This window comes from Cyanistes caeruleus, chromosome Z (assembly GCF_971803275.1).
Source record: "Cyanistes caeruleus chromosome Z, bCyaCae1.hap1.1, whole genome shotgun sequence".
Classification (NCBI taxonomy): domain Eukaryota; kingdom Metazoa; phylum Chordata; class Aves; order Passeriformes; family Paridae; genus Cyanistes; species Cyanistes caeruleus.
This window is the reverse complement of record NC_141732.1, coordinates 15380009-15394580: the sequence shown is the minus strand read 5'-3', so window position 1 is coordinate 15394580 and position 14572 is coordinate 15380009. Positions and strand designations below refer to the sequence as shown.

Here is a 14572-nt window from a genome sequence, read left to right as displayed (position 1 = left end):
CGTGGTGAGATCCACCCAGTCCTGTCAGTTAAGCTGATTCCTAATCCAGCTGGGAAATCAGGAATTGGTCATGGGTGAAGATCTAGAGGTTAGCTATGAGAAAAAGGAAGAGTCTCTCATTCTGTTCTATGCTTAGTTGCTTCCTTCATGATGTAATCTTAATTAAACAGAAAATGAGTGCATCCCAGAAAAGTAGATCAGGAGAGTAACTTTATGCTTCAAAATAAAGCTGTAATAAAACTCCAGAAACTAAAAACAGGTACAAAGATGCTTATTGGTTAAAGCATCTACAGCATCACTTGACCCTTAACCAGCCTCAACCCAGCTTGAGATTAGAACAGCTGCCTGAGCAACCGAAAAGTTGACACATATCTTTCAGAACAAAAATCACGAAGATTAAGTGAGATCTGTCACCACTTGACAATTCTATTAATTCAAGCAGATGTTGGGAGCCAGGAATTGCAGAGATAGGAAGCATAAGCCTAGATCACTGAGTGCCTCCAACTGTTTCATTTATTGCATGTTATTATTTTATTTCTTTTATGTGAAATATAATTGATGCCAAGTTACAAAATTTTTATAGTAGTTAAATCAAGTGCTCTATTTTCAGTATATACAGAGAGAGAGTCTGGATCTTCTCAATTTTAAGAAATACCAAATAGTTACACTTCTGTTTTGTATAATACAAATACTATCCAGTCAAATACTGAATATGACAAACAGAAGAGATGTTTTTATATGCTTAAATTCTAAGAGCGTCTTCATTGCATCTTTATTCCTTCATTGCATCCTTATTTCTGGGTGGAAATGCTTAAGTAAGGTGTAGTGTCCTTTTCAAATAGTTGCCTATTCACTAGTTTAACTTTCTGCATGAGCATCTGTTCTGGAAGGGTGAAATTCGGCTGGAATGATAACAGTGGGATCCTGTAGTACCAGATGCACCAATTTTGATTGCTCTTTGGCTAGAAACACTCATGGTAGATGGATGACTGCATGAGATTAAAGTACCAGCTTCTCAAGACACAGCTACCAGTTTCTACAAAAATAAAGTAATTGGCTTTTAATCTGCTCTGCTGTGTCAGTGATACGAAGTGCTGAAAGTGTTCAGATTTATTTCTCCAGCAACTTTTCCTTAATCAAGCATTTATTTTCTGAATGGAGTCCTTCCTTTGGTTTATCTTGTCTTACAGAGTTGCTGCTTGTCAGACTGAAAAATAAACTGCTTAGCATGTTATGTCTAAAATGTGATGTTTATGAAGACAATGAAAAATGATACATGCATCTGTCATTTGTCGATGTACCCATTCCCAGTTGCATTCTCTCCTTAAATGTGCTTTTTACCATACTGTTTTTACAGCCAAGCAAAATTCTGAGTCATTCCCTATGCTGGCTTTGGAGAAGCAGTTACTCAGCTCAGAACTGTTTTCTGCTTGCAGGGTCCTTCAGCTTTCAAAAAATGAACTTGAGTATACCGCAAAAAAAAAAAACCCCAAAAAACCAAGATAAAGCAAAAAAAGCCAGCAACAGAAGGAAACCCAAAAAGAAAAACCCAAAACAGAACAAAAAAAACCCAAACAAACAAACCCACCAAAAATACCAGACTAGCTTTCACATGCATACCTCTCTGTGATTCAAGGCTATGGTTTTGGCAAAGAATGAAACTGAAAAGGCCAGTTAATAAAACTGTTGCATATTATCTGGTGCTTTAAACACACTTCAAGCTTTGATTAAAGATGTGGTTTTGCTGTCCTGTCTCATATTGGGGGGTGGGAGGTTCCTCCTGCTACATCATTAATGGCTTTATAGCACTCTGGATGTGTAATTTTTAAGTTCCAGCCTTACTGTAATCCCATTTAAAACAAGTTTAACTCTGGTCTGGTGAGGCTTGTCTCCCTTGATTTTCTTCCTAGACTGTGGTAGGAGCAATTCACAGCTGACAGCTGAGTACAGTGGCACACTGCAGTGGTGCTACATTTGTGTGGTAAGGCTAAGTAATAATTACTTCCCTTAATTGCAGTCACACATTTCCACAGTCTGATCAGTACAGCTGCTGTTTGTCTGAATCAGCAGAATGACCAGGATTAAGAACCTAAGTGGCATTTTTTATTTCCGTAAAGTACTAGTGGACTTTCTATTGAATCAGACCTGGGAGAAGTGTTTTACTGATAATAGCTGACACTGTTTTAATGAGATTCTGATTTTAAAGGTTTGAGATGTAGAACAATGTTGGTGACAGAGGGTACCAGCATGAGCTGCATGCTGGAATCCAGTTAAGCTTTCATTTGTGTATTTGAAAACTCTCTATTGCTTTTAAAGCCATAACCAGACTTCTTGGTCCTGGCTCAGGAAAACTGTCCTGTGGCCTCAGTCAGACCAGTGAATGTTTGAGTGCAAAACAAAACTTTTTAAAAATCAGTAGTATAAGGTTTTGCTTATCTGGAGACTGCCTTTAACAACAGGTAGTTTTATGTGTTTAATTACATGTGAGCTTCTCTTCTATTGGCTTCTGAAAGTTACATTCTTATATTTGTCATTTCCACTTGCTTGCTACTTAGACAAGCAATCTGTGACATAACCACCAGGCCAGTCAGATATTCAGTGTATGGCTCACTTGATCACATTAATTGGATACCACAACAGGTCAGGTTTTGTAACAAGAGGCTGTTCCCTGATCTTGCTGAGGAGGTTAACTACAGTCTTCCAGCTTCTGCAGACATGATCTTGTGTTTGGATTAGAGCCTGAAGTCCCTTAGTTGGCCAGGTGTTTTCCAGCACTGTGCTGAATAAGGTCTCCCTTAACCTCTTCTAGGAGGAGTAAAGGTGCACCAGAACAGTGTCATTACAATCTCAGGTCAGAGAGCAGTTTCACCTTTTCATTGTGTAGAATGAATGCATAGTAGGTAAAATAAGTTCACAGGATTTATTCACATAAAGTTATGTGAGTTATATGAGTTTCTTACGCACTTTTTCTTTCTTTGCAGCTATTGGCTGACAAACAAGGTCCGCATCAAACGACCCAGCACTGGTCTCCTCATGTATACACTTGCTACCAGATTTTGTGATGAAATTCACCTGTATGGATTTTGGCCATTCCCAAAGGATTTACATGGAAAACCAGTCAAGTATCACTATTATGATGATCTGAAGTATCGGTACTTTTCTAATGCCAGTCCTCATAGGATGCCATTAGAGTTTAAAACATTGTATGTGTTACACAGTAGAGGAGCACTTAAATTAACAACAGGGAAATGCATACAGCAATAAAGCGCATGTTAAGTACAACAAATACAGAATACACACCTCATCATAAAGATGTTGTGGAATGGCAGTGGGACCACAGTGGGGATTTTTTTCAGTACCCACTAAGCCATTGGAAAAATGGCTCATATCAGAAGTACATAACCAGCTATTATACCTGTAAAGTGCTATATAACTAAGCTATCTTGACTGCAAGGGTTCAAGTAAGTGCCACTTTCACTAAGAACAAAGTTTGAATGTATGCTCGGTAGTGTTTACAGGATGCAGTGACACATTCATCACTAATTGAAGAAGAAAAAGAGCCTGCCAATTTGCAACTGTGATCAGACAGCCCACACAAGAATACCCAGTGGATATAATATTTACTTGAGTAAATAAATCAGACTTTGGCAGAAAATATCATGATGGATTTGAGTAGAGAAAGTGAAGTCTGTAAGATCAAACCAATCAGTAACCTCAGCTTTTGTTGCTGTTTTTCTTATTGCCATTGATTGTGTTTTGTTGCTTTTAAGTTTTGGAGCCCTTTCAAGATTTCAAGAATGTTATGAGTAATTTTTCATCTTACACAATTGTCTTAAGGAAGAAGATTTGTAAGCATAGGAGGGTGGAGGGGAATATCAAATATTTTATCAAGTGTTATTGTGTTGTATCCTGCTGTTGCACAATCCTTAACATCCCTGTTGTTTTTCTAGATACTGTCGACAGTACCCATTACATGAAACAACATTTTGGTCTGACTTAAAGAGAAGTTTTTCACTCCTGTACAGATTCAAAGATACTACATAGGGTGCCCTTGTTTTCACTGCCAAAGATTACTTTTCTACATATTTTTTCCTTATCTTGGAGAAATAGGGTGATTTATGTTTCTTTGCTACTTAAGGGAAAATATTCTTTTTTATTTATATTTTTAAGCATCTAAAATCAAAGCCTCTTTACTACCTTTGCATATAGAATTCTTCAGAAAAATCTGCAGGAGTCAAGAAATTACTTTGTGCATTCAAATATATATGTGCGTGTATATATATATATATATATATATATATACACGGTTTTATTCGTGCTGGAAAGGAAAAGTCTAAAAAACTCAGGGGACAGTGGAACTAAAGGAAGAAAAATACTAACCAATTAATGGAAAAAAAATGCAGATTATACAGTTCATTTGAACTTCTAATGGTATTAAATGATCTGTTTGTTTAATATACCTCTTTTGTATCATCTGGATGTTCTGATGGGTAACTGACTGCAAAAACACAGAACTGCATTATCTCACAGTTGTTTTTTTGATCATCAGTCTTCTTTATCCAAAACACCAGGAGTTATTTGATTTCCTTCTTTCCAAAAAAAAGAGAACAAGCAATTACAGGAGCATAGGAGAGGGTGGAGTGTTAAGTACAGCATACATTAAGAACCAAAACTTGTCATCCTATGATATATTTTAGTGCTAAAGGAGCACATATATGGATAAACATCGGGTTTCACATCTTTCCTGTTATGCTTGGCTAAGGAGGAGGCATGCAGGTATAATATATGGGTATTTTCTTGTTATGTTTTCAGAACTACATTAGGTCCTGGTCTCCAAGTATGATATTCAGTGTATCCGCTGAATTTTGAATAGTTTGAGCAATTTCTTATGTGTCACCACTCTCAAAAACATTTACTAGCTGAAAATGCTCTTTATTACCCATTTTTTCCTCTTAAGTTCATGTATTTCATCATGCATGATTGGAGATCTGCAACTATGCAAATTTGGTAGCTAAATCACTGCCTTGCAGCCAGATATTACAGGAAGTAGAAAGTCAGTTCTGTTATATGTAAGACACAGTAACATCTTTCCTTACTCACCAGATTCTCCTACCTAGAACAGTTTATTTTGGCCACGTGCTGATGTGCAATGAGTGGTCCTAACATGAAACTGACTGAAACCAAGTCATCACGAAGAACTGAACAGCCATGCAGAATTTGTTGTTGATAAACCAGAGGGTGCTATTTGTTCACTATGTACACCTTCATCTTAAAACAAGGTTATTTCTGTGATGAAGGGTGAACATAGTCCTGTTCTTGCTGTTAGGGTTTTTCTACTGTTGATCTTCTAAAGTATATTTCATATACATTGACAAAATTGCTATTGAAATAAAGAATTTACAGATTGCCAGTCTCTCAGAAGCTCAGAGAAACATCTGCTCATCTTTATCTTCTGGGAATGTCTTTTCTTCTTTCTAGTGTCAGGCCATCAACAAACAACATGCTCAAGTAGTCTAAAATACTAACTGACGTGATTTTGTTCACCTGTAGAAGGTTTGAATATGCCAGTTGATCTTGTATCTGACAGCAAAGTCAACAGGGACTTTTTTATTCCTTAGAATTAAAAATAAAAAATTTGTGGAAATGAATAAATGAAAAGAATAGCAAGTAAACAGAAAGATAGGTGAGAGGATTTCCCTTAAATAGTCAGTAGACAAATTAAACCCCAGCCTAAGCCTTGATTTTTCATGCTTCACATTTGATTTTCTGCAGGTGAAGTTAATGTTGGTATATGAGCAATGGAGTCCAGATTTTTATCCTATCACTAAATTTCTGTGACTTGGTTTGGCACAAGACATGACAATAGCACCTGATTCAAAGACAACAGAATTTTCCCATATCTCCTCAAAACTGGGCCTTAACCTCATCTTCTGCAGGCTTTCTACCTTCAGTACTGCACTCTTGGACACTGTGAGCCACAGGCTCAGGGCACCCTGCTGTCATCCATACCCAACCTTCTCACAGCACTCTCCCCTCACACCAGCACCTAGGTGTGCCTCCCTCCCAAAACCATGGGACTTCACACTGGCACATCTCTTCTCTCACCTGCCTTACGTTGTCCTGAGCTGAGGTGTGATGTACTGAGGGGGTGAGTCTCAGACTATTCTCTGAGGCAAGTTGCAGTAGTTGTAGCAATTGTAGCAGCTGACTTTGTGTAGGTTTTCACAAGCACTGGGGTCATTTTACACTACTGTTTTTGCATAAGACCTGTGTCCATGTGAAGCCCAAAGGTTCTGGGGGGCTCCCTGGTGTGTGGTTTGTTGTGCTACAGGTTGTTTTGAGATGGTTTGTGACCACCAGTTACTGCTTGGTTTGTGGGTACCTGAGGTGAGACATACCCAGGACTTACCCTATTGTTTGCACTCTACAGCTGAGAAGCTGCAGCAAGAGTCATTGCAGACACCCTTCTTACCTTTCCCTTACACCTCATGGGGCTCTTGGAGCATTTCTGTTAAGGCACCCCAGGACCTAAATGGAAAAACAGATTATGTCCACTCTGTGACTTTTTACCTAAAGGTGACCCAGGGCATTGCAGCAAAGTCTTAACTGCTGTATAGAGACTTTGAGGTGAAATAGATTTCACTTTGTGGTCCTTCACTGGTTAGCAGTCAACAGCTTAAACCTTCATAGCTGCCTCGGATGATTCCTGTTGTTTATCTACATTTGCACCTCTGCTGCCCACAACACAGAGCAGATAATCAATTGATATTATAATTACCACCTTTATAATCCAACACTATCGACAACTAATACAAAGTAATAGGATAAAAAGGAAGATCCTTAATGTTGTAATGTTATCTGCCCTGGTGAGGAACAGCTGAAATGCCAATCAGTTGTGTTCAGATTTGGTCAAATTTATTCTTTCATCAGCTATACCACTTGCCTGCTGTAGTTCCTAAATGTACATTAAAAATAAGAACTGGAAACTAAATCCAGACAGCAGAACATGTATATTTTTCTAAAGCTTATGGCAGCTTTGCATTAAACAACCTGATTTCATCCAGATAAATTGATTGTAAATTGCTTATTAAGATACACGTTAATGTTTCTGTGACAGTCTTTCACATTTCATACAAATAATAGATAAATATTTGATTGTTAACTTTTCAGCCTTGGGACAGTTCTCTTCCACAGCTCTGAGCCGCTCTCCAGATATAAGATCTGCTGAACCTTTCAGATCTGAGTCTGCTGTGTAATAATGACTGTATCATTCTTTTGTTAAACAATATAAGCAACATGTGCTTGAGGGCAGTACTTTTTCTCTAATTGACTGTGATTTGAAGAAAAACTGGTGCAGGTTCGGTACCTTTTTTTAGTGGTTGATCTAGTAAAATGCTAATCAGTCTTTGCAGTGACTTTCCTGGGAGAGACATGTCCAGGATTTAGATGGGGATCTAGATTAGCATATTTCAGGACAGAACTCTGAAATTGCACATTATTTATTTTTAAGAGCACTGTTACTTTGTGTAGGGAAAAGCACAATTGTTATAAATGTAGATGAAGGAAGAGCATTTACAGAGGTTCATACCTGCACAGTACTATTGCTACTGAGTGTATGTCATACAATTTATGTGGTTTAAAGTATTGGTACATACTCTCTCAGAATTTTCATGTTTGACACTGTTAGTCTGATTTCAAGTACAGCTATGGGGATTGTTTTTTATTTGTATAACTGAAAAATAAAAATTTCCTCTCATGTTTTCAGCTATATTCTGTTCCATATTCCTTTGTAACACAGTTACGGTAATTTTATCAATCCTGTGCTAATTGTAAGAATCTGTGGAAGAGGAGTGCCTGCTCCTTCAAGGTGTCTGATCAGGGACTTTCTCAACACAAAAGGGGATATTAAGAAGAGAGGGAAGCCATAAACAGGAACAGAGAGACACAAACTTGTGTGACCACTAACAAGGGAGGCAGAGATGAGAACCAAAACTGATGAGTCAAACAAAATGGTTAGGTTAGAGTGTAATGTTAGTGTTAGAGAATTTTTGTATTCCATGTGATTTTCTGATCAAGGACTTTGTCAAGTGGGATACTAAGGAGAAGGGGGGAAGCAGAGTATGTGGACCCAAACCTGACAGGCAAACCATAATTGAGACAAAGAGAAGAAGCCAACGTCATCAGTCACACTGCACAGCTATCAAGAAACTGGGGGCAAATGGTATATTGCAACTGATGAGGATGCAGTCCTGGGGGTCCTGGATTGTTGGAGGGGAGTTGGTGAGTCTTTGCAAATGGGGCAGTGTGCAGGGGAGGAAGAGAAGAGGAATAGACAGAAAAGGGGCTGGTTGTGTGTAAACAATGGCAGGTCAGTGTGCTTGTCTGGCAGATTCCTAGGGCTGATTGCCCCAGTCCATCTTCAGTCCATTAAATCTCCCCTTACCTCTTTCTCTGTGTAATCTCACTGTCTGTCCCATGCATGTGCATTCTGGAGGGACCCGGTGCCAGATGAGGGGGGACTGTTGTGAGAGGATTGGGTGCCAGCTGCTGGAGAGCTGGTGAGGGATGTGGGTGCCCCTGGCTTGTGGCGGTGGCTGCTGGAGCGAGTGGTGGGGCTCTCAGTCACTCTCTACAAGTACTACAAAAAACTCTAAAGAAGCAGCCAGGGCAAATGATAATATCAATACCTCAGAGATGTCTGTGCTTAGGGAGATCCCAAATCCTGAGAATTTTAGCTGTTTTTAAGGGTCTGTCCCAGTCCCAGCCAGCAGCTGGATCCCTCCAATCCCCTCGTCCTATGGATCAGAGTGAAAGGAGGGAAGGAGCCCCCAGCGCTTCCAACTTTGATGATTTTATTGGAAATTTACAATTTTCCCATGCTCTTTCCACCACCCAAATGAAGGGCTTTATGCCAGGGGGCTTTGCATTGGATATTAGGGAAAATTTCTTCACTGAAAGGGTATTTAGGCATTCAAACAGCCTGCCCAGGGAAGTGGTGGAGTCAGACGTGGGGGACATGGTGTAGTGATGGATTTGGCAGTGTTGCATTAGCAGTTGTACTCAATGATTTCAGAGGTCTTTTCCAACCATAATGATTCTGTGGTTCAGTGTCAGCACTGTAGCAAGTAGTGTTCCCTAACCTCCTGTCGGGGGAAGGGAATGCTGGGTGTTCCCAAAACCAGTGCTGGGCAGGCTCTGCATGAGTGAGGCAAATGAGAGGATCAGCCCTGGCTACTGCAGTAGAACCACAGATCAGAGTCTGTCTGTGTGGGCAAAGTGTCTGTGTTCTCCCCAAACCTGGTTAGGTGGGCTTAGCTTCCATCGGGACCAGCCAGCAAGTTGAGAGCACATGGGTCTGAAGAGGGGTCTGGGATGGGGGCAGGGGTGCCAGGCAGGCAGAGAGGGCTCCATGGACAAGTGTATGCTCATGAACCTAGAGAGTATTCCCAGACTGTTGCATCAGGAACCTTCTGCCTGCCAGCCCAGGAGGAAGAGCAGGGAGCCCTGGGGTACTGTGCAGTGCCAGTGCAAGTGACCAGCCATGTCACAGGTGTTCTCTGTGTGTCACAAGGATGTATGCTCAGCTTCACTTCTCTGTGTGCTTGAAAATGAAAAAACACGGCCCTCCATCTGGGCAGAGACCCCGGGCTCCCAGGCACTGGATATCAGCCAGGCAGGAGAGGTCCTGGCCCAAATAGCCCATTAAGAGAAACTATTGTAAAATGTTTGAAGCAATTCACAGGAGAACAAAACTGACTCAGTGAGATCTAGATTTAAACTCTGTATGCACTTTAGATTTTTAAATAAAATGGAACAAACTGTGCTCAGTGATTGTATGAAGTAATGTAGAAACCGTAGATAATACTATAAGTACCATACAGTATATTTAAAACCCATTAAATCCATCACTCTCAATAATAGATTCAAACAATAACAGATTTCTAAACCTTTTCCAGACATGTTGCAAAAGGAAATACACACCTCCATTCTGGTTATAGGTGCTAGAAAATATCCCCAACTTTTTCTATACTGAGTTGGATACTTTTATGCTATAATTGCATTTTCAGTCTTCACACACTGTTGGAGCTTATACATCTTTGAAAATTCTATGACTGTGTTCTTTTTCATTACACAGGCATGAAAGAGGCCAAATTTTGCTGATTTCTGCTTCTGGCTCCATAATATTTTTAATTGCTATCCATTTGAATTGAAAAGTGCAGTATTTTGATTACTTACTATAGCAAAAATATAAGCATATAATTGATAGTAAGTAATTGTGTTCATGAAAAATTACTGCACTGTAGGGAAGACCTGCTCACACTGGCACTATTCAGCCATATTTTCTCCTGCCACTTTTGAAAGTGGTCTCATGAACCTCTCCTTTCTGTATTCAGTTTATGCTTTATTTCCTGCTTGTTCCTTATATCCCCAAATAAATGCACAAATCAATGAGATGTTTTCACCCTTTTCTTACTGCAAAACTCTAAAGATTTTTAAATGAGATTCAAGTGTTACCTTAAGAAACCTGATTGACAAGATGAAAGACTATTTTTCAAAGGCGTACTCCCCTAAGGAGTACTGCCAAAAGCAGGTAATTTCTGCTTCTGGTTTAGTTGTCCCTTTATGGCACTCAGGTGGTAACAGAGCTAGCCAACTGCACACGTAGCTAGCCAGCAGAATACCACTGAACAGCTGGTTGGAAGAGACCTCTGGAGATCTTTTAATCCAACCCCATCACCAGAACAGGTTCACCCAGTGGCCATGTGACTCTGGAATATCTCCAGAGATGGATCCTCTGCAACCTCTCTGTGCAGCCCATTCCAGTGCTCTGTGAACCTCCAAGTTAAAGCTTTTCCTCATAATGAGGTGCAACTTCTGTGTTTCGGTTTGTTCTTTTGCCTGTTAGAAAGGCTGTGGTCCCAAAGAAAAAAGAATACTCCTTTCCTGGAAACTGAAATGTATTCCAAAGGTTGTGCAACAAGAAACATAAAAAGACAAAAAGGAAAAAGAAAGATCTACTTTACAAAGGAGACGTTGCCTGAGTCTCAGTGCTCTTTACTAAAAGCAAACAGCTGCTAGATCAAACAGATGGCTCAGGCAGTGGTTCTACTTTTGGTGCTTCTGACTTGATTTTCCTCTGTTTCATCTGTGTAGTAAGCAAAAGAGTGAGCTTTGACATCCAACTTTGTTGTTTTCTGCCTATTTACATCAAATCTACTTTTGCTAATATGTTTGATGGTGATTCTTTAAGCAACCTAAGCCACTCATTGACAACATACTGCGACAATTATGTCAATGTGTGAATAACATAGAGTGAACCATCATGAGTCTACTAAAGTGAAAGTTCAACTCCTGCCTTTAAGCCTTCAGTCTCCATATAAGGGAAAATAAAAGGCAGTCCTGGAGTGCCCCAGCCAAAAAAACCCCCTGTTGACTCACAAGCATGCTATCAAGAAATTAAGACCCAGACCTATGTAAAGCAGGAAAAGTTATTAGTTGCAGTGTCAGAATGGGCATGGACAGTCAGCCAAGGCTGCCTGAAGATATGTTCTGTACATCAAATAAACCCTTCCAAATAGTCACCATTGTTAAGTGATGTGTATCTCCAAAAATGTTTTAAAGAGATGTAGGATTTTTTTGTAGTAGGTCTTCTTGCCTCAAATTAGTAAGTAATCAATCTGTTTCTGAAATCCTGATAAAGTGGATTTACACTCACAAGTGTTTGGCTAATAGGGAAGTAATGAAATGGGCTACTTCCCTGGATGGCACCAGATAGTCAAGCGCAAGCAGCTTTTCTCAAAAAGTATCTTCTCAAAAAACTTTCAAATTAATTAGCTGTGCTGTTCAGATAGTGTTCCTAGGACTTTTGCTTCCTTTTTACCTCATTAATATTATTCTCAGTAGCTTTTTTTTTCCTTTCAGAGATTGACAGCTGCTATTAACTAATTTGCCAACTTATCTGCCTCCATTCCATCACATTTCTCAGGCTTACCTTCATGACTCAACAGCTATTCTGGGGTATTCAAATCCGTGTTTCCATCTATTGGTGTCTAAAAATGTTTGCTTGTGGTGAGAGACTTCTCCTGGGTCAAGCTGTTCAGGTATAAGCAATTTATTATAAGGGTGAAGAGAGGGAGAGACCCGTGTCTGCCACCAGCCTCGGCGTCCACGTGGTCCTGGGGAGAGGGGAGAGAGCAGGGAAAACTAGAGAGGGGTAAGAAGTAGGGAGAGGGGTAAGAAGTAAGAGCTGGGGGAAAGGCTAAGAGAAGAGGGCTGAGAGCTGAGAGAGGGGTAAAGGGGTAAGAAGTAAGAGAGAGGTAGGAGTTAAGAGAGCGAGGTTCTTGTTACAATACAATATATCTTTTTCTATAGTGAATATTCTAATTCCCAGTAACCAATCACTACGAGATACACCCACTAAACAATTTACATACAGCCTCTGAGCATCCCCATATTAACTTACAGTGTTGCATTTTAAACTCTACAAGCTTTACAAATTCTTCCCTTGCTTCTTGACCTTTGGGCTTTCTATCAGCAGAAGGACATTGTTTCATCAACAGGGATTCTCCTTTAGCTGGCTAGGCTATTATTCTTTGGTTATATAGTAACTAGTACTCAGCTTCATGACTCAAAGCAAGCTTTCAATTCTATTTAGATTCTAGGCTTCGTATTTTCAGAATCTTCTGCCAAACAATCACATTCATAAGGTTTCCCTGTTTCATCCTCCCCAACATCCATCCACTTCCGCTTTGCACTAACAAGAAAATACTTCAGGTCTTATATGTTCAAGAGCATGGGCACCCCATTCACATGTTGGCCATATAATACTCTGCAGAAAAGCAGGAATCAAAGTGAAGGTTAATGACACTATGAGAATATGAAAATAGCAAGAAAAAGAAAAAAAAAAAAAAACCAACAAAATAAAAACAGGTGCTTACAAATCTCTCTCCTGAATCTCCAGCTGCATGGCATTCACCCTTTCCTCTCCAGGGCTGTCCACTTGCTCTCCAAGCTCTCTTCCTTCTGCTGAAACGTTAGCAAGTGCAAGTTGAGTTCTAAATCTGTGTGTGAAAAGAGACTTTGAAATCTGAGGCAGGTTAAGTAGCAATGCACCAGCCTGGAGGAAGAATACCTATTGTGGTAAGGTATTCCACATGGATGAATTGCTTCTTTAAGAAGAATGAAGGACTAATCTGGGCAATGGATTACGGTAACAGTCTCTGACTTGCAGTATCATTGTTCTGCTTGGCTGTTAAAGAGAAAAATTACAGGTTCTAATTTAAACCAATTCTTCTTGAGCTGCCTTGACAAAATAGTAAATATTTTACAGAACAAAGCAATTAAAACATGCAGATAGATATTTACTTTATTTATGAATTATGATAATATATCTGACCACCCAAATTAGCTTAAAGCACTTGATGCAATAAGGTTGATCATTAAGATTTTTAAGCAAGCTTCTCATTTGACAAAGGCGAAAGCTCTCACTTTTGAATGTTGAATAACTTAGAAATTAAGAGTGATCCGTAATACATGTGACTTCAGACCAAGCTCATTAATAGGGTGGATATATATCAGAACAAAGGATTTCTCTCTTGCCTATGGTTGATGTCAGTGCTGTGGTTGATGCAGCTGACAACTCTTCTGAATGCTTTTTCTTTTCCTTCTCCTATGATGGGGACACAGCTTAAAGTGGAACGGAGTCCAGGTAGAAAATAGGTGAGTATTATACAGACAACAGAACAAAAACCTCATTGGGTAAGTGTGTTTACTTTTGTCTGTGCATGAGACCAGCCTACTTTTTCAGAATGGTGACCAAGCAGTGATGTTTGATGTAGGACGTGAGTAGCTATATATTTTTATAACAGTTTTAATAGAGGAATAAAGCTTTTGTTTCCTTAGAAAAGGAATTCTGGAGCAATGACTGAAACCACAGGTAGAAAGAAGTACATGACAGGAAACAGTCCAGGAGAGTGATGACTAGTACTGTAGTGATGGACAAACTACAAGGACCATAAACATAGCAAGAGGGGAAAGAAGTTTAGAGAGCTGATGTTAATGGTGTGATCCAGCTGCTCTTGACATGTAAGTAAAGTGCTCTCAGCTGTGCCAATGTCCCCTTCCAGCACCTGGGTCAGCCCTATTGCTTGAGCCTCCTCTTATCTGTAAGGGCACTCCCCTTATCTGACAAGGGGCACTTTTGTATCTGCTGGTGGTGAGTTTTGGTCTGAGTTGATCTGAGGGGCAAAGTGAGAGAGGAGTGGATTTTAAATGCTGTTCAAAGGAAATACCATCTGGTGAATTTGTTTCAGAGTAGCAGCATAATAAAGCCATTAACATCATTGGAGCCACTCAGGCTGTTTGAATCTTAAACTGTTAGAACAAGATTCATACTGCAGAGGCTTTGTAAACATGTATTTTATAAGCATTTATAAAACTTTAACCTTCAGTTTACTGATCCTTGAAAGCTTATGCCAGTTAGAACTCATAATGTTACACAGATCTATTGAAATGGAAGACTGAGAAAAACACATTTTTCCCCTATGCCAAGGCTACCAATAAAAAAGTACAT

General features: G+C 39.7%; 2 protein-coding genes across 2 annotated transcripts in view; one reads left to right on the top strand and one right to left on the bottom strand.

Annotated features, from left to right (window-relative positions):
• The window catches only part of ST8SIA4 (ST8 alpha-N-acetyl-neuraminide alpha-2,8-sialyltransferase 4), a 50658-nt gene extending 42890 nt beyond the window's left edge, over nt 1-7768 (top strand). Inside the window, exon 5 of the mRNA XM_086868752.1 lies at nt 2982-7768. Coding sequence (XP_086724878.1) covers nt 2982-3264 — 283 coding nt within the window. The 3' untranslated portion in view covers nt 3265-7768. The remainder of the gene's footprint in view (nt 1-2981) is intronic.
• The window catches only part of LOC111940938 (uncharacterized), a 776486-nt gene that overhangs the window by 555778 nt on the left and 206136 nt on the right, over nt 1-14572 (bottom strand). The window lies entirely within an intron of this gene.